The 19,616-nt window shown below is 47.5% G+C and overlaps 2 protein-coding genes across 5 annotated transcripts in view; both read right to left on the bottom strand.

Moving 5' to 3' along the window:
* Positions 1-899: 899 nt before the first annotated feature.
* On the bottom strand, positions 900-11,946 carry mrpl12 (mitochondrial ribosomal protein L12). Its single transcript, XM_060844453.1, has 5 exons — positions 11,809-11,946; positions 9,250-9,433; positions 6,875-6,949; positions 2,153-2,287; positions 900-1,346 (listed from the first exon to the last, which is right to left on the bottom strand). Exons 1-5 carry the CDS (start codon positions 11,856-11,858, stop codon positions 1,230-1,232), a joined length of 561 nt encoding a protein of 186 aa, XP_060700436.1. The 5' UTR covers positions 11,859-11,946; the 3' UTR covers positions 900-1,229.
* A 4,579-nt stretch (positions 11,947-16,525) lies between these two features.
* The window catches only part of hgs (hepatocyte growth factor-regulated tyrosine kinase substrate), a 51,490-nt gene continuing 48,399 nt past the window's right edge, over positions 16,526-19,616 (bottom strand). For all 4 annotated transcript variants that reach the window (XM_060844775.1, XM_060844774.1, XM_060844773.1 and 1 more), the window contains one exon: positions 16,526-19,358. In XM_060844775.1, coding sequence (XP_060700758.1) covers positions 19,236-19,358 — 123 coding nt within the window. In that variant the 3' untranslated portion in view covers positions 16,526-19,235. The remainder of the gene's footprint in view (positions 19,359-19,616) is intronic.

Genomic DNA, 19,616 nt, shown 5'->3' on the forward strand with positions numbered 1-19,616 from the left:
TGATAACACCTCACTTCCTGAAGCAGGAGCATCTTCAGCCCCACAGGCTGCACAAAACCATCAATAACCAAATCACCACCCCCAATAAAGGGAGAGCTGAGGCAACTTGGAAAACAAAACGTGGCTGTCCACAAGATTTCAGGAAGTCACTCCTCACCTATACAAAAATCCCCTGCTCTAAATTTACTGGGCTTTCAATAACTGTTAATCTAATTCACATCAGCACAGTACTATGTCAAATGTCAAAGGTCAGTTTTACACAGAGTGTGGAACGCATTGCCAGCTGGGGTCGTAGAGTCAGATACATTAGGGACATTTAAGCAGCTCTTGGAATAGGCACATAGAGGATGTAGGTTAGTCTGACCTTAGAGTAGAGATAAAAGGTCGGTACAACATTGAGGGCCGAAGGGCCTGTACTGTGTTGTACTGTTCTATGTCACAACCCTTTAGTAGAGGGGAGGTCCCTTCCTTACACTGTCCATAGCGCCTGGACTGATAGGGGCAGAGACCAGAGATAGAAGACATAATACAGATCCTGCCCATGGGCACCCCATTACTAACAGCACTGGCTCCTGCTCTATTTACAAGGCGTCACCCTCTCAGTGTAAGGGAGAACGCTTGTGCAGAACCTTTATCAGTCTCTAATGTGAAACTCAGCACTCATTATTACCTCTATACCTTTGGAACAGGAGGAAGGAGGTCTGGGCTGGGGTGGACAATCTATTGGTGATTACATTCACATCACCGTGAGGCACTGTTGCTATCCTGAAACCTGCTTTGCCACCTCCAACGATGATGCTCCTGTTCCCAGCTGCTATCAGGACAACTCAATTGGAGTTAGTGCACAGTACGAGGTCACCGCATGGAATCAAAAACATTCACCCCCCGAGTCTGACAAGTTTCTTTCTTTGCATCATTTAATGATGGGCGAGAATAATCATTGCTGTACACGGAGATTCCATTGATTATATCTGTATTCCAGGTTTTGTATGGGGGGAGCATTTACAAAACCGCTAAGTCCTATCTGACTATTAACTGCACCTTCAGGCAGCGGTATAAAATCACAATATGTAGACACACACATGTACAAACAATATCTTGGTCAAACCACACTCCCCACTGTAAAGTAAGTCCCATGACAGTATACAGCAGCTCCAGGGCACCAGTCAGTGCAGAGGCAGGGCTGAGGAAGGCCTGGTGACCAGTCTCCATGGTAACCTGCCAGCACGTTATTCCAGCTGAACAGTTCCTCCCGCTGCCTCAAGAGCTGCCTTCAGTTTCTCTGCTTCCTCCTTCCCAACATTAGCCTTCACCTCTTGAGGAAGAGACTCCACCAGTTTCTTCGCCTGGCAATAAGCAAACAGAAGGTTAACTGCAAAACAGGGGGAACCCTCTGGACCCAGTGACACACACAGTACAGCAGGTACAGAGACCCTCTCCCCAACCAACCTCCACCCCCCCAGCTCTCAGACAGCAATGGCAACAAGGATTCGGATTTCCGCTGTCACATAACCACCACAATGTTTCAGCCAAGGGAAGAGTACAGGCGGCACGGTGGCTCAGTGGTTAGCACTGCTGCCTCACAGCGCCAGGGACCCCGGTTCGATTCCGGCCGTCGGTGCAAACTCCACATAGACAGACAGTCACATTTCCCCCACTGTCAGAGAGAGTTTCCTCCCCACAGCCCAAAGAAGTCGTGCTGTAGATCTCGATGCCTACGTGCAGGTTCGGTGAATTGACCATGCTAAATTGCCCCTGGTGTTCAGGGGTGTAGAGTAGGTGGGCTAGCCATGGGAAATATAGGGGGTGGGTCTGGATGCAGTGCTCCTCAGAGGGTTGGTGTGGACCAGTTGGGCCAAATGGCCTGTTTCCACATTGTTGGGATTCTATGAAATCCAACTCAAAACTGGCCACTTTTCACATCAGTTAAGGGGTAAAATTTTTTAAAAAAGCAATGTACCTCCATCAATGTAACCAAGCACTGCGTTGGTTTCATATCAGTTACTGCTTTTATAACCAGTCCAAAACCCTGCTCCATCCCATACTCAGTGACCTGTGGTCTGAGAGCGGGCATGACCTTGGTATCAAGGGTGCCAGGTCTCAGGAGCTGGCCATCGAGCCCGTTCCAATGGGATCACTCATTCCAACTCACCTGCACCAGGTTGAGGCCAGGGATACAGTTCTTGACTTCCTTAATGAGCTTCACTTTCTCTGCTGCTTTAAACTCCGTCAGTTTCACAGTGAAAAGGGATTTCTCCTTCTTCACCTGGGCAGCCTCTTCGTCTGCCTGTTGGACAGAACAACGCCAGAGACAGTGAGAGCGGGAAGAGAGAGCGCGAGCAAAGAGCTCAAGTAACATGGCGCATTTAAAGTACAAAAGGTAATGTCACTGTGGATCCACCAGACTGTAGGCTGCACTGGGGGAGAGGGGAAGGTAAATAGACAAAGTATTTTCCCTGGGGTCAGGGAGTCCCGAACTAGAGGGCATAGGTTCAGGTTGAGAGGGGAAAGATATAAAAGAGACCTAAGGGGCAACATTTTCCACACAGAGTGGTACGCGTATGGAATGACCTGCCAGAGGATGTGGTGGAGGCTGGTACAATTACAGCATTTAAAAGGCATTTGGATGGGTATATGAATAGGAAGGGTTTGGAGGGATATGGGCCGGGCGCTGGCAGGTGGGACTAGATTGGGTTGGGATAGTTGGTCACCATGGACGGGTTGGACCGAAGGGTCTGTTTCCGTGCTGTACATCTCTGACTCTGTGGTTCAGCACACCTCAGGCCAGGGGAGAGGTTGAGAAGGAGAGACCTTCACGGTGGGGGAATTGAACCCCTGCTGCTGGCATCACCCTGCATCGCAAACCAGCCATCCAGCCAACTGAGCTAACCAACTCCATGTCTATGTATATACGGTATTGCAGGATTGTCACAGCTGGTGTTATTGCTCACTGTCAAACTCTAGATTTAATGCCCTTACCAGAGGAAAGTTCAGGGTTTCATATTAGAATCCAGAACTCCAACAAAACAACCGGCCAATTCCCAATTCCCTGTCTGAACTGTGTCCACACTATCACACAGAAAGCCTCCTGGTCAGCTGCTGAATGTGATGTCAACCGAACACCGTCAGTTCTGATAAAATGCGATTGTTCAGTTCTCGTGTTACAAGGGAATCGCACAACAGCAGCACCATTTAAACAATATATTAGTTAACTGGACATTTCTAGTGAGTAGCGAATATAACTAGGACTAGGTCTAGTGATTACTACACAGAACAAACAGGAGAGAACACTTTCCTGGATAACTGTACTATTGACCTGGTCCTTTCCCTCAGGCCAGCAGCTGTGCGCTCTCTGGGCCTGGTGTGAGAAGATCTGGATCCTCAGAGTACAGTCTCCACATTAGACCCATTTTCTGCAAAAAAAGAAACCCTGCTTTTTAAAAATTCACTCTTGGGAACCTCGGCATTGCCAACTGACCAGCATTTCTTGCCCATTTCTAGTCGAGATTCCTAGCCTCTGATCTGGTCTTGTAGCCACAGGATTTATAATGATACAGTGAATGCTGGAGCAGGTCTGGCAGCACCCTGAAATGTCTTTTCTCTCTCCACAAATGCTCGCAGACCTGCTGAGTTTCTCCAGCTATTCCTGCATTTGTTTCAAATTTCCAGCAACTGCAGTATTTTGCTTTCATTTGTACAGCTAGTCGAACTCAGTCACTGGTTACAGTAACCCCCAAGATCGGATTGTGGGGGATACAGTGGTGGTGACACCATTACATGTCAAGGAGTAATGGTTATGGTCATCACCTGACAATTGTGTGGTGTGACGGTTAGTTGTCACTTTTCAATCCAATCCTGGACATTGTCCAGAGCGCGTTGCAATTGAACATTTATTGCTTTAGTATGGAAGGAGGTGTGAATGGTGATAAGGATTGTTCAATCATCAGCAAACATTCCCCACATCTGATCATATGATGGAGGCAAAGTCATTGATGAAGCAGCTGAAGATGGTTGGGCCTAGGGTCTCCTGCAGAGATGCCCTGGAGCTGAGATGACTAACCAACAACCACAACCATCTTCCCACGTGCCAGGTATGACTCCAATCACCAGAATTTGCCCCCCCAGTGCCCATTGATTCCAGTTCTGCCAGGGATCCTTGGTGCCACATTCGGTCAAGTCTGGCCGTGATGCCAAGGGCTGTCCCTCTCCCCTCTGGAATTCAGCCCTTTTGTCCATGTTTGAACCAAGGCTGTAATGAGGTCAGGGGCTGAGTGGCCCTGGCAGATGCTGCTTCCAAGACGTTCCATCACTTTACCAATGATTGAGAGCAGATTGACTGGGCAGTAATTGGCTGGGTTGAATTTGTGTCCTGCTTAGTGCGTACAGGACATACCTGGGCAATTTTCCACATTGTCAGGTTGGTGCCAGTGTTGTAACTATACTGGAACAACTTGGCCAGGGGAACAGCAGGTTCTGGAGCACAAGCCTTCAGCACTATTGCCGGAATGTTGACGAAAGAAATTGAGAGTTTGGTTAAGAAAAAAGAAGGAAGCATATATCAGGTATAGACAGGATAGATCGAGTGAATCCTTAGAAGAGTATAAAGGCAGTAGGAGTATACTTAAGAGGGAAATCAGGAGGGCAAAAAGGGGACATGAGATAGCTTTAGCAAATAGAATTAAGGAGAATCCAAAGGGTTTTACAAATACATTAAGGGCAAAAGGGTAACTAGGGAAAGAATAGGGCCCCTCAAAGATCAGCAAGGCGGCCATTGTGTGGAGCCACAGAAAATGGGGAAGATACTAAACTAGTATTTTGTATCATTTACTATGGAAGAGGATATGGAAGACATAGACTGTAGGGAAATAGAGCTGAAAAATGTGTGGCTGGAAAAGCACAGCAGGTCAGGCAGCATCCAAGAAGCAGGAGAATCGACGTTTCGGGCATAAGCCTGATGAAGGGCTTATGCCCGAAACGTCGATTCTCCTGCTCCTTGGATGCTGCCTGACCTGCTGCGCTTTTCCAGCCACACATTTTTCAGCACTGAACTCCAGCATTTGCATTCCTCACTTTTCCCTGTAAGGAAATAGATGATGACATCTTGCAAAATGTCCACACGACAGAGGAGGAAGTGCTGGATGTCTTGAAATGTATAAAAGGTGGATAAATCCCCAGAACCTAATCAGGTGTACCCTAGAACGCTGTGGAAAGCTACAGATGTGATTGCTGGGTCTCTTGCTGAGATATTTGTATCATCGATAGTCACATGTGAGGTGCCGGAAGACTGGAGGTTGGCAAACGTGGTGCCACTGTTTAAGAAGGGAGGTAGGGACAAGCCAGGGAACTATAGACCAGTGAGCCTGACATCGGTGGTGGGCAAGTTGTTGCAGGGAATCCTGAGGGACAGGATGTACATGTATTTGGAAAGGCAAGGACTGATTCTGGATAGTCAACATGGCTTTATGCATGGGAAATCATGTCTCACAAACTTGATTGAGTTTTTTGAAGTAACAAGGAGGATTGATGAGGGCAGTGCGGTAGACGTGATCTATATGAACTTCAGTAAGGTGTTCAACAAGGTTCCCCATGGGAGACTGGTTAGCAAAGTTAGATCTCACGGAATAGAGGGAGAACTAGCCATTTGGATACAGAACTGGCTCAAGGTAGAAGACAGAGGGTGGAGGTGGGTTGTTTTTCAGACTGAAGGCCTGTGACCAGTGGAGTGCCATAAGGATCAGTGCTGAGTCCTCTAAGTTTTGTCATTTACATAAATGATTTGGATGTGAGCAGAAGAGGTACAGTTAGTAAGTTTGCAAATATGTCACCAAAATTGGAGGTGTAGTGGGCAGCAAAGATTACAATAGGATCTTGACCAGATGGGCCAATGGGCTGAGAAGTAGCAGATGGAGTTTAATTCAGATAAATGCGAGGTGCTGCATTTTGGGAAAGCAAATCTTAGCAGGACTTATACACTTAATGGTAAGGTCCTAGGGAGTGTTGCTGAACAAAGAGACCTTGGAGTGCAGGTTCATAGCTCCTTGAAAGTGGAGTTGCAGGTAGATAGGAGAGTGAAAGCGGCGTTTGGTATGCTTTCCTTTATTGGTCAGAGTATTGAGTACAGGAGTTGGGAGGTCATGTTGCAGCTGTACGGTACATTGGTTAGGCCACTGTTGGAATATTGCGTGCAATTCTGGTCTCCTTCCTATCGGAAAGATGTTGTGAAACTTGAAAGGTTCAGAAAAGATTTACAAGGATGTTGCCAGGGTTGGAGGATGTGAGCCATAGGGAGAGGCTGAACAGGCTGGGGCTGTTTTCCCTGGAGCGTTGGAGGCTGAGGGGTGACCGTATAGAAGTTTACAAAATTCTGAGGGGTATGGATAGGATAAATAGGCAAAGTCTTTTCTCTGCAGTCGGGGAGTCCAGAACTAGAGGGCAAAGATTTTGGGTGAGAGGTGAAAGATATAAAAGAGACCTAAGGGACAACTTTCTCACACAGAGGGTGGTATGTGTATGGAATGAGCTGCCAGAGGATGTGGTGGAGGCTGGTGCAATTGCAACATTTAAAAAGGCTTTTGGATGGTTATATGAATAGGAAGGGTTTGGAGGGATATGGGCCGGGTGCTGGCAGGTGGGACTAGATTGGGTTGGGATATCTGGTCGGCATGGACGGGTGAGGGAGAGACAACGCCATGCAGAAATTTCAAAAGGGGGACAGGAATTTTATAATCCCCAATGGCCCAGGAGCACAGGCTGATGGGGCAGAGGAAAATCCCCACAAGCAGCAACGCGTCAGGATGCAGCTCACGTTTCTAGAGGCTGGCTGTTTCCACATGGAAAGGGGCCGAGTGGGAACTGTCCCTTAAGCGGCTGTTACCTGGGAATCTGGCTGAGCGGCTGTTACCGGTCCCGCCATCGGCATCATTCCGATATCCTGAATTTTCAATGTTTTCTGTGAAAGGAGAGTATTAATTATAACACACAACCAAATCCATTCAATGTCCCCACAGGGAGAGCCGGGGGGATAACACAGGGAATCTGTAATACAGTATCTAGCTGCATGGAAACATTGGTGTGAATGGTGATCTCCAACTCATGTACACCAGCTGGTTACAGAGAGCTCACTGTATCAAGGACCCAATGAAAACAAGCTGATGGGAACCACTTCTGCCCTCAATCAATCCACAAAACATGCACACACACAAATCGTCACTTAGTTATCCTCAGAAACAATGTGTCGACACCTATTCACGTGCTGATTACTCAGTAACTTCCTCCTGCCTCCAGCAAGCTGCAAGTGATTGTAGGGGCGTGGGGTGTAGGGGCGTGGGGCAGTGATTTCAAAGAATAAATCATGAAACAGATTTGACTTCTGAGAGGACACGTTGATTTGTCACTCAGAATTTCACACCATCACAGCCTCCAATCGCAATGTGTTGACCGATAGTGGAAGCACCAAATCAAACCTCAATATAAATAAGTGACCAACAATAACCAATCTCTTGATTCACGTTATTTGCCGCCAATACCCTGCCAGATTTCCTGCCTTGCTTTCTGCAATTTTAAATGAGATGGGGAGAAAACAGTGCAAGATAATTTGACAGGGGTCACATTATGACAGTAACTGCCTCAACCACAGTCTGACAGAGACTTGATGTTGGATCATCTCTGAACTGAAAACAAGCAACAGCTCAGGACACCTTGAACCTTGGAACCATCCCAAATCACCCACAGCTTGTGTCGTACTGTCACTGCTCATTCACCATTAGGTACATGAACAGCCTCCTGTCTACTTACTCACTCAGAGACAGTGCCTAAAGAAAACTCAACAATCTCTATACCAGGGCTTCCCAAAGTGGGGGCCGGGACCCCAGGGATAGCTGGGTGCTGAGGCAGCAATGGCCACCATGGCCCACTCTCCCAACCTCAGTGCTCTCCCCCTGTGATAAGTTTCAAGCCTGGAATGGGGTCACAGTTGGATAAAGTTTGGGAAACACCATCCCATATAGAATCCGTGATGACAGTCTCTCACTAGCTGCTCGGATCTTTAGTATAGCATAAGCACCTTTTCTCATAGAATCCCTAGAGTGTAGAAACAGGCCCTTCGGCCAAACAAGCCCACACCGACCCTCCAAAAAGTATGCCATTCCCTTACCCTATTACTCTAAGCTCCCCTGCCTAATGCACCTCGCCATCACATCTCTGAACACTTAGAATGACCTGCACATCTTTGGGCTGTGGGAGGAAACCAGAGCACCTGGAGGAAACCCACACAATCACCTGAGACTGGAATCGAACCTGGGTCCCTAGTGCTGGGAGGCAGCAGTGCTAACCCACTGAGTCACCGCGCTGCCCTAAGTGGCAGTGTCCTCAACCTCTGAGCCAGGAGGCCTGAGCTCCAAGTCCCACCTGCCCCAGAGGTGTGTAGTAACATCTCTTGATGATCTGCCATTAGCATTTCGCCACTGATGCCCAATAACGTCCAGTTCCCTTTCTTCACAAGAAACTTCTACTAAAAATGACCACTTCTAAAATATTCAATGACTGCCCACTTGCATTGTCTTCTGAGGCAGATGGCTGTCAGATCACACAGCCCTCACAGAAATATATTCCCTCGCTTCTGTCCGAAAAGTTCGAGCCCTAATTTTAGAAGTGCCCCCTAGCTTTGGACCAAGCCTCAAGACAAAACAGCCTTTCCAAGCCCCCTCTGTCAAGACTGTTCAGGATCTTATAAATTTCAAATAAATCCCCTGAAGACTGGCGAGTGCAAACAAACCCAACCCCGAATGATCTTTCCTCAGGGACACTGAGGCCTGAAGGTCCACCACCTGGTATACTAAAGCTAACCACAAACCAGCAAGATAACTGGAATACCAGTCTGTGAGCTGTCCTATGCTGCATTGGGCCATGAAGCAACACTCACTGCCCACTGCAGCACTGATGTGGTTGTAGCCCCTCTCAAATGTCAGTGCCACACCTTCCCTAGTACTGCACTGGACAGTCATCCTGCTCAAGTGCTCTGGAGTGGGAGGAACTCACAACATTCTGGACTCCGAGACAGAGTTGTGATTCTCCCCAGGGCCGGGACATGGCATTGGGAGATCTCCCAGTTTCTCTTGCCCCAGGAATAGGGAGCCAGCTGGTGGCAGGACAGCCTACGAGCCCCTGGTCAACATCCCAGCCTGCTCTACTCTTCTACCCACACAATGTTTTCAACCTCCAGACAAAGGGAGATCCTTTCTGTAAACGCACCTTAAGCAGTTCATTTAAGTCAGCGATTTCCAGAAGGGTCAAGCTCGCGATTTCCTGTACCAGCTGCTTTATCTTTGGTGAGTATTCTTTGGGGGCGGTGTCGAGGGGTGGTGTCGTCAGGCTGTCATGATTGCAGGCACTGGTCCTCAGGGCACGTAATGCACAGAATGTTCGCAACTCTCTCCTGTCAAAAGATCGGATAGGAACATAGAATTCAAATGGAGATATCAGTGTACTGAGGCCTCAAGACATTAGCTGTTCCTTTGGAGCTGGTCCCCGAGGAGTAATTTCCCCAGAATGTGTGTAAAAATGGCCAGGCCGTCAGCACCTGCGGTTATCACACAGAGTAAGGTGGACAGCAAATTCACATGGAGCTTTGGGAAAACAGTGCAACGTGGAAACCTAGGAACAGTGGTCTGCACATACCCACTCTGCTGGAGTGAGGGCTATAGCTGTCTCCAACATACTCAGCGCTGAACTCACTGGTAATACACTTTGTGGTGTCTGTGAAGATATACCCACTGGCTGAAAAGTAACAGTTGCAGCAAACTGTTGCGGCACGGTGGAACTGAGAGGGCAACACTGTGGCACAGTGGTTAGCACTGCTACCTCACAGCACCAGAGACCCGGGTTCAATTCCTGACTCAGGTGACTGACTGTGTGGAGTTTGCACATTCTCTGCGTGGGTTTCCTACGGGTGCTCCGGTTTCCTCCCACATTCCAAAGATGTGCGGGTCAGGTGAATTGGCCATGCTAAATTGCCCGTAGTGTTAGGTAAGGGGTATATGTAGGGGTATGGGTGGGCTGCGCTTCGGCGGGTCGGTGTGGACTTGTTGGGCCAAAGGGCCTGTTTCCACACTGTAAGTAATGTAAGTAATCTCAAACGTCCCAGGCTGCTCTCTAATCAGAATGCGTTGCCCAGTCATGATTTTAATCTGAGGGTCACTGTGGCTCAGGGCAGGATAGAGGCTGGGGAGGTAGGACCTTCATGGCACCTCAACTGAAGAGGGAATTGAACCCACACTGTTGACACCACTCTACCTCACAAACCAGCCATCCAGCCAACTGAGCTAACTAACAGGGGTGCAATCAAGACAGAGGTTTCTTTTACATGAATGTATTTGCTGCCACAGTAACGGCAGAGGGTAAACTCACCACCCAGGTAGTGCCAACTGAGAGACCTGGCATCCAAAAGAGAAAATGCTGGAAAATCTCAGCAGGTCTGGCAGTCTCTGTAAGGAGAGAAAAGAGCTGATGTTTCGAGTCTAACTGACCCTTTGTCAAAGCTATGCCTGCCTTTTCATGGGATATGTGGAACATTTCTTGTTCCAGGCCTACCCAGGTTCCCTCCCACAACGGCTTTATCGGTACATCGATGAATATTTCGATGCGGCTTCATGCTCGCGTTGTGACCTGGAAAATTTCATAAACTTCGCTTCCAGTTTCCATCCCTCCATCACCTTCTCTGACACCTGCCTTCCTTTCCTTGCCCTTTCTGTCTCCAGTTCTGGCAATAGTCTATCCACTAATATCCATTACAAGCCCACTGACTCCCCACAGCTATCTGGACTGCAGCTCTTCTCACCCTATGTCCTGTAAGGACTCTATCCCTTTCTCTCAGCTCCTTCGCTTCTGCCGCAAAAAGAGCTTTGACAAAGGGTCAGTTAGACTCGAAACGTCAGCTCTTTTCTCTCCTGACAGAGACTGCCGGACCTGCTGAGATTCTCCAGCATTTTCTCTTTTGGTTTCAGATTCCAGTGTCTGCAGTAATTTGCTTTTATCCTGTAAGACCTTGCATGTTCCTGGGGGGGGGGGTGGAGGGGGGGGGGTGAGGAGGGAGGGGGTGGGGGGGGGTGAAGGAGGGGGGTGGGGGTGAAGGAGGGAGGTGAAGGAGGGGGGTGGGGGTGAAGGAGGGGGGTGGGGGTGAAGGAGGGAGGTGAAGGAGGGGGGTGGGGGTGAAGGGGGGGGTGGGGGTGAAGGAGGGGGGTGGGGGTGAAGGAGGGGGGTGGGGGTGAAGGAGGGGGGTGGGGGTGAAGGAGGGGGGTGGGGGTGAAGGAGGGGGGTGGGGGTGAAGGAGGGGGGTGGGGGTGAAGGAGGGGGGTGGGGGTGAAGGAGGGAGGTGAAGGAGGGGGGTGGGGGTGAAGGAGGGAGGTGAAGGAGGGGGGTGGGGGTGAAGGAGGGAGGTGAAGGAGGGGGGTGGGGGTGGGGGTGAAGGAGGGGGGTGGGGGTGAAGGAGGGGGGTGGGGGTGAAGGAGGGAGGTGAAGGAGGGGGGTGGGGGTGAAGGAGGGGGGTGGGGGTGAAGGAGGGAGGTGAAGGAGGGGGTGGGGGTGAAGGAGGGGGGTGGGGGTGAAGGAGGGAGGTGGGGGAGGGGGGTGGGGGTGGGGGAGGGGGGTGGGGGTGAAGGAGGGAGGTGAAGGAGGGGGGTGGGGGTGAAGGAGGGGGGTGGGGGTGAAGGAGGGGGGTGGGGGTGAGGGAGGGGGGTGGGGGTGAAGGAGGGAGGGAGTGGGGTAGGGGCTGAAGTAGGACACTCTCCCCGTCTCCCATCCCCGGTCCTGTACCTGACTAGGCCCCAGGCTGTCCCGGCCCCTCTCCCCAGAGCCGCTAACATCTCCCCCCGCGGGCGGGCGGACCGTCACCTCCTCCCAGCTGCCGGCTCCCACATGGAGCAATGGCGGCGGCCAGAGGGGGTGGGGCACTGTCACCTCCAGGCCGTGACCTACCCAGCAGGCGCCGCGCCGCCAGCATTCAATTGAACTTTATTGACACCCTGACCAATCACAGCCACCGCGCTGCCAGGATGCAATTGAACTTTATTGACACCCTGACCAATCACAGCCACCGCGCTGCCAGGATGCAATGTAACTTTATTGACACCCTGACCAATCACAGCCACCGCGCTGCCAGGATGCAATTGAACTTTATTGATAAGAATCAGATCTGAATGCTCCAGAGCATGAGACCTATTAATGCTGCAGGAAGTGCCCTCAGTTTTTGGCTAAAACTCAAACTCATTTATGATACAGGCAGAAGTGGGTACTGCAGATGCTGGAAATCAAAATCTAGATTAGAGCATTGCTGGAAAAGCACAGCAGGTCAGGCAGCATCCAAGGAGCAGGAGAATCAACATTTCAGGAAAAAGCCCTTCATCAGATCATTTATGATATATCATGCAGAATTTTTATTGGCATTTCAATAGGAAAGGAAAAACTAAAGTTGGTGTCAGCATTGTAAAAGAGAGAATTTGAGGAATTAATAATGAAAAAAATGAAGAAATGGCAGAAGACTTTGAAAATTTCCCTAGTATAATTGAAAACACTCACTATTGTCAGGGGAAAAGTGCAAACAAAACCATTGGCGTGGTTCTGTTCGCCGAGCTGGAAGTTTTTGCTGCAAACGTTTCGTTCCCTGGCTAGGGAACATCATCAGTGCTATTGGAGCCTCCTGTGAAGCGCTGCTTTGATGTTTCTTCTGGTATTTATAGTGGTTTGTTCTTGCCGCTTCCGGGTGTCAGTTTCAGCTGTAGTGGTTTGTATATGGGGTCCAGGTCCACGTGTCTGTTAATGGAGTTTGTGGATGAATGCCATGCCTCTAGGAATTCCCTGGCTGTTCTCTGTCTGGCTTGTCCTATGATGGTAGTGTTTTCCCAGTCAAATTCATGTTCCTGGTTGTCTGAGTGTATGGCTACTAGGGATAGCTGGTCGTGTTGTTTTGTGGCTAGCTGATGTTCATGGATGCGGATTGTTAGCTGTCTTCCTGTTTGTCCTATATATATCCTCCTATATCAGGAGGCTCCAATAGCACTGATGATGTTCCCTAGCCAGGGAACGAAACGTTTGCAGCAAAAACTTTCAGCTTGGCGAACAGAACCACAACAACGGACACCCGAGCTACAAATCTTCAACCAGACTTTAAAACCATTGGCACTAAAGACTGGCAAAACCCCAGAATCAGACGCTGCATCTTAATGTCTTACAAGAAGTGGTGGAACAAACTGAAATCTTTGTTGTAATTTTCCAAAATTCCTTCGATTCTAGGAAAATCCTAGAACACTGGAAAGTAGCAAGTCTTGCACTTTAATGTGGAAGAATAAACAAGGCTGAAAGCAAGAAACCAAAGGGCCAGTTAGTTTAAAGCCTGTCTTTGAAAGGTGTGGGTTGTTGCAACAGTATAATTAAATCACAATGCATCATGGCTTTGGAAAAGGGAAAGCATACTAAATGGATGTAGTAGTTTTATTGACCATGCAACATTCACAGTGGATGGAAGGGAACCAGCAAATGTGTTGTACTTAGATTTCCAAAAAAGGTATTTCATAAAGATGCCATGTAAAACATTGCTGGACAAAATGAGAGCACGTGGTGAAGTTTACTGAAGGATTGGTTAACAGGAAGCAGAGGGTCAGGATAAATGGATCATTTTCAGTTTGACAAGCTGTAACTATTAGAATGCCATAGGGATCATTGCTGCGTCTTTGACTACTTGTAATCGTTTTCAAGCTGAAGGAGAGTCTGCTAATATAGACAGGTTAAGTGAGTGGGCAAAAGTTTGGTAGTATAATTTTGCTAACTGTCCATTTGGCACAAAGAACAAGAAAGATGTTTACTATTTAGATGGAGAGGGTTTTGCAGTACAGAGGGATCTGGACATTCTGGTACAGAAGCTCAAAAGGTTTGGTATGCAAACAGAGCAAGCGATTAAGAAGGCAAATGGAATGTTCCCATTTATTGTAAGGGGCAATGTAACATAAAATTCAGGAAGTCTTACTGCAACTTTACAGGACACAGGCAAAACCACATATTCAGTACCAAGTACAGTTTTGGTTTCCTTATTTAAAAACAAACTTCTCTGGAAGAAGGTGGAGAAGGGTCATTCATCACAGTCCAGGGATAAAGGTCATATTTTGTGAAGAAAGGTTGAACAGTTTAGACTTGTATCCATTAGAGTTTAGAAGAATGAGATGAAATATTTAATCCTGAGATGAGTGGAGACCTAGAGGATGTTTATTCCAATGGGTAGGCTAAAACTAGAGCTGAAAAATGTGTTGCTGGAAAAGCGCAGCAGGTCAGGCAGCATCTAAGGAGCAGGGGAATCGATGTTTCGGGCATAAGCCCTTCTTCAGGAATCCTGAAGAAGGGCTCATGCCCGAAACATCGATTCTCCTGCTCCTTGGATGCTGCTTTTCTACCAACACATTTTTCAGCCAGCATCTGCAGTCCTCACTTTCTCCCAGGCTAAAACTAGAGTCATACTTTAAGAATAAGGTGCTGCATTTTGGGAAAGCAAATCTTAGCAGGATTTATTCACTGAAAGGGTTCAGAAAAGATCTACAAGGATGTTGCCAGGGTTGGAGTATTTGAGCTATAGGGAGAGGCTAAATAGGCTGGGGCTATTCTCCCTGGAGTGTCGAAGACTGAGGGGTGACTTCATAGAGGTGTATAAAATCATGAGGGGCATAGTTAGGATAAATAGACAAAGTCTTTTTCCTGGGGTGGGGGAGTCCAGAACTAGAGAGCATAGGTTTAAGGTGTGAAGGGAAAGATATAAAAGTGACCAAAGGGGCAACTTTTCACACAGAGGGTGGTGTGTGTATGGAATGAGCTGCCACAGAAAGTGGTGGAGGCTGGTACAATTGCAACATTTAAAAGGCATCTGGATGGGTATATAAAAGGAAGGGTTTAGAGGGATATGGGCCAAGTGCTGGCAAATGGACTAGACTGGGTTGGGATATCTGGTCAGCGTGGATGAGTTGGATAGAAGGGTCTGTTTCTGTGCTGCACATCTCTATGATTATAACTCTAAGAAGTCTCCCTTGTAAGGTAGATAAGGAGAACATTTCTTCTCTGGAATGCATTTTCTTAGAAAGTAGTAGAAATTGTGTCCTTAAAATTTATTCAATAACAATTTAGAATTTTTATTAAAAAACAGAGCCCAACTTTCTGGGGTGCAGGGAACAAAATGGAGGCAAAAGACAAACCAGACTAGCCATGATCTCACTGAATGGTGTTACAGGTTTGAAGAGCTAACTACACTATTTCTGCTCCCTAGTTCTAGGTTATTAGGTGCTGACCTTAAACAGATTGTTATTGCAAGAGGACAAACTTTACGACTAACATTCCTTTCCACAAACATGAGATTCAAAGTGCAAATCCTGGTTGGAACAGGTTCTTTCCCAATGGTTATATTGAAGGGTGGTAGCCAGAACACAGAAAAGCAATGAAAGCTTCATCAGAGGCATCTGTTGCTTTAAACTCTAGTACCAAGTGCAGAATGTACAAGATCTAGGTGTTCTCCAAAGTGCACGCATGAGACTGCATGCTCAGTGGAATCAGGAATAATTAATGAAGTGAAATCTGGGAGAGGAAAAGATACAAAACTGTGGTTTCAAAATGAAGTGGGCAGAGAGTCAAATAGAATTTAAACTCTGTGCCTTGCAGCATTGTTCAAAATTTGTTCACCCCAGAGATGACTCTCTAGGTGTTTGGAGGTGACAGATCCCAGCACAGTAACAAACCAGTTGGTTCAATTGGTTTATGTTGAAGTTTTGGCTCCACAGGAGTCTCCTCGATCCATCTTTATCGAACTCCATGAACCAAATGGCAGCTGCTCAGCAATTTCTGCTTAGCATGGGCTACATTTCAGAAGAACCTACATTCAAGAAAGATTATATTAAAAAAAGCTTGTCTTTCTTTTTTGTAAATTTTACAATAATCACAACTTGTTTCAAGCTTTCTAGTACGCATTGGTGCAATCTTATTTTAAAACAAACTGACACAAAGTTGGCCTTCCATGCGGTGTTATAGTTCCAACTAATCAACAGTGTCTCCAGCATCCAGCTGTAGCACTGAGCCCCATTATTCTGACCTCACCCTCCATCTCACCTGCTGATCCTATTAGCCACCTTTCCGATATTTTTAATTGAGCTGTCAGACATGACACAACTGGGGCGGGAAGGACTTGAACAGAGTCTGGCCCAGAGGTAGGGACACTATCACAAGGGAATGACGTCTGGTTTGATGGATGCGTCTTGCGGTGGGATGTCAACCAGAGAACCATGGAATTGTGGAAAAGCAGGAAGTGGCCACTCAGCCCATCAGGCCATTGCAGGTTCTGTGAAAGCTATCTGTTCCACTGCCCTTGCCCATAGATACACACAACTTTCTCTGATGGTGTTTAGCCTGATGGAAGGGCATTCTTGCCAAGCACATTACCTTCCAGATCATCACAACTCATGGTTGTCTTAGCTCTCCATTAAAGCACACACCAAGTCCATGGAAGTGAATGACATGAAGAGGAAAAAACATTTATTAAATATGGTTTCAAAATCAGCTGAAACGGTGGAGAAAGCAGAACAGTGTTGTATTAAGGAAAAAGTACAGAAGAATAGAGACACATTCATTTATAGTATAACAGAACATGCGTGTTCAGCGTCTTACTGACACCAGGATAAAGATAGGATAAACCTGTACCCCTTTACCCAAGCCACAACAATGCAAATTATCCCATACAATATTATACTGCAAATGAATAGACAATTAAATTTAAACATGCAGCCCTATTTATGAAGATGAGCTTTTTTAAATTAGACATTTGTTTATGTTCCAATGAACACGCATATACAACTGAGAGTGACTACACTATATATATAATATATATATATAATCTGCTAGATGGATGATGGTTACCAGTTAAGGTTAACTATATTGAGTTCCATTATAGTGCACCGACAGTTCATGGAGGACAGTAACTTTCCACGGCAGAGTGCCCGTGACTCCAGCGTCTGAGAGCGGTGTGTAGTTGCGGTCAGCAAGCAGTTTATCTCCATATTGCAATGTCCACCTGTCACTTAAAACCAGAGGAACGGGTTCCTAATCAAAATGTACAATCCGCACAGTTCAAGCTGGGCCTGTACTACACTCAGACAACTGAGCTGCAGTTTAAAGTGTGCAGTCAGAACCTTTGTTCTTATTAAAAATTAATTTGTACCAACTGTCATGGCGGCTCAGCCTTGTCCTTCCACGTCACCACCCCCGACCCAACATTTTAAAACTGAGGGAAAGGGGTAACCAATAACTGAGAAGTAAAGGCAGTTTCATTCACAGAGCCTCCAGGAGGCTTCCCAATGATTGTACACCTTTTTATTTTATTCAAGGTACTACCATTTGAAGAAATAACCGAGAGGTTTGTGCAGGCTGTGCTATCCCTAAAATGATTCCACTGGCTTTCTCTGAATTCCAGTCAGCAGCTCAGTGGTAAACTCATTGAGGCAGCTAACCCTCACTAGTCTAAACAAGAGTGCGACTTGTTTTACCAGATCAACAGATAACAGTTGACAGACAACAGCACTCAGCAAACAGGGATTTAAAAAGAAAAAGGGGGCTGGAGTGGGATACTGGGACCAGTTCCCACTGGATTCATGGAGCAAGAATGGGGAGTGGCTAATGTACCCATATCGGACAGAGAAGCTGCAACTCAATCAGAGGTGACACCTACCCAGGGAGGGAGTCCCTCTGCTCAGTCACACCCAAGTCCCGACTTCCTCCCAGGTACACTCTCAGGCTTCTTAATCAAAAAGGTAACTCTTAGCTATCTGGTACTTCCCTCTCTGCTTAGTCTGACATCAGGCGCAGAAAGCTAGGGAAGTCCACTTGTGAGCATTGCTGCAGTACCCCGTGACTAGACAGTGGCAGAGGATAGAAATACAAAGTCATGCTCTGTTCTCTAACGATGAAGTTATTGTGTAGATGCCAGGTGAGAACTGTTGGGAGACACCCACTTCCCCAACCGTGGAGTCTAATTGTCTGCTGAAACTCAGGTGAGAAGATGACAAATTGTGACCAGTGTTGCACCCAGTGTCCAATTATATTTTCCACCAAAGCCACTCCTGGGAGAAAAAAGGGCCTGTATTTAGACAGCGCCATTCATGGACTCAGGACACAGCCAAACAAGGTTTCCTGAAACTTAATCACAGCGTTACTGTAGGAAAGGTAGCAACCAATGTGCAAACAGTGAGCTTCCAACACACAGCACAGAGACAACTGATCAGATCATCTGTTGCTGTAATGTCTGCTAGGGGATGAATACCAGCCAGGATACTGGAGAGAAGTCCCCTGCCCTTGTCTGAAATAGTCTTCTGGGATTGCCTCATGAGTATCTGAAAGTACAGACAGAGTCTCCATCTGATGTCTCCTGGGAGAGTGTCCCTGGATCTGCAAGAAGTGACAGAGTTTGTGGTGAGGGAACAGACGGGACCCACAGAGGTACATTTCAGCAGCTTCAAGAGGAAGGGGGAGGAAAGATTTTGTGCACGTGTGTTTGTGTTTGTGTGTGCACACTCACATGTGTTGGGAGGCAGAGGGGGAGGAGAGACAGGAGAGGCAGCCTGTCACAGGAAGTTATCCCATCAACTGATCAACAATATGGTTCCAAAGAGCTAAGAAAATTAAATAAGGAGGAAACATCCAAACACTTTCACTGTTCACATTACACATCTAACTGCTCATATGGTCCAAGACTCAAACGTAAAACAAGAGTGCACAGCCACTTTTGATTTAAACGTGACGGGTGAAGAAAAGAAAGAGGAAATCCCATCCAAAACACCTGTCTGCGCTCTCACAAACTCCTCATGGTACAATATGCACAGTTAGTATCAACCCCCAGCTATGGCATTGCAACCATGAACATCCGACTTCAGTTTACAGCCTTGAAGATCATCTGTAATGTCCTTTACAACACTGTCTCACACACGCCCATTTGCACCAAGCTGGCACAGAGCGGGATTAGAGATTTCTGGTCAATAGCCAAGTCCATGTGAGCCTTTCACAGAAGATCAGAACTTTGAGAAAGCCAGCGTGTATTTGAAATGTTAACCCAGCCAGCGGCAGCATACACTCCCAATTTCTTTCTTCACTCCCCTCCAATAATTGACTGGCAACGTGCACCTCCTGGTGTGAGGGTGACTGTTACACCCAGCTCCCCGGGAGAGATGTTAGTCAAACGAGATGAGCTGTGCCTCTGAGCCAGCCTGCTGCTGCTGCTGGATCTGTTGTTGTGGCTGCTGCTGCGGCTGCTGCTGCTGCTGCTGCGGTGGTGCTCCTCCAGGGGGTGCCATCTGCAAATTAAGGGAACAGGAGAGTTAAAAATAAGACCATAAGACACAGGAGTGGAAGTAAGGCCATTCGGCCCATCGAGTCCACTCCGCCATTCAATCATGGCTGATGGGCATTTCAACTCCACTTACCCGCATTCTCCCCGTAGCCCTTAATTCCTTGTGACATCAAGAATCTATCAATCTCTGCCTTGAAGACATTTAGCGTCCCGGCCTCCACTACACTCTGCGGCAATGAATTCCACAGGCCCACTACTTTCT

This window comes from Hemiscyllium ocellatum, chromosome 25 (assembly GCF_020745735.1).
Source record: "Hemiscyllium ocellatum isolate sHemOce1 chromosome 25, sHemOce1.pat.X.cur, whole genome shotgun sequence".
Lineage (NCBI taxonomy): Eukaryota > Metazoa > Chordata > Chondrichthyes > Orectolobiformes > Hemiscylliidae > Hemiscyllium > Hemiscyllium ocellatum.

Coding starts and splice junctions, on each gene's coding strand:
- mrpl12 (XM_060844453.1), bottom strand. CDS start 11,858: ATGTTAGCGGCTCTGGGGAGAGGGGCCGGGACAGCCTGGGGCCTAGTC. Junction 6,950..9,249: donor ACTTAAATGAACTGCTTAAG/GTGCGTTTACAG, acceptor CTCCTTTCACAG/AAAACATTGAAAATTCAGGA. Junction 1,347..2,152: donor CTGGCCTCAACCTGGTGCAG/GTGAGTTGGAAT, acceptor GCTTATTGCCAG/GCGAAGAAACTGGTGGAGTC.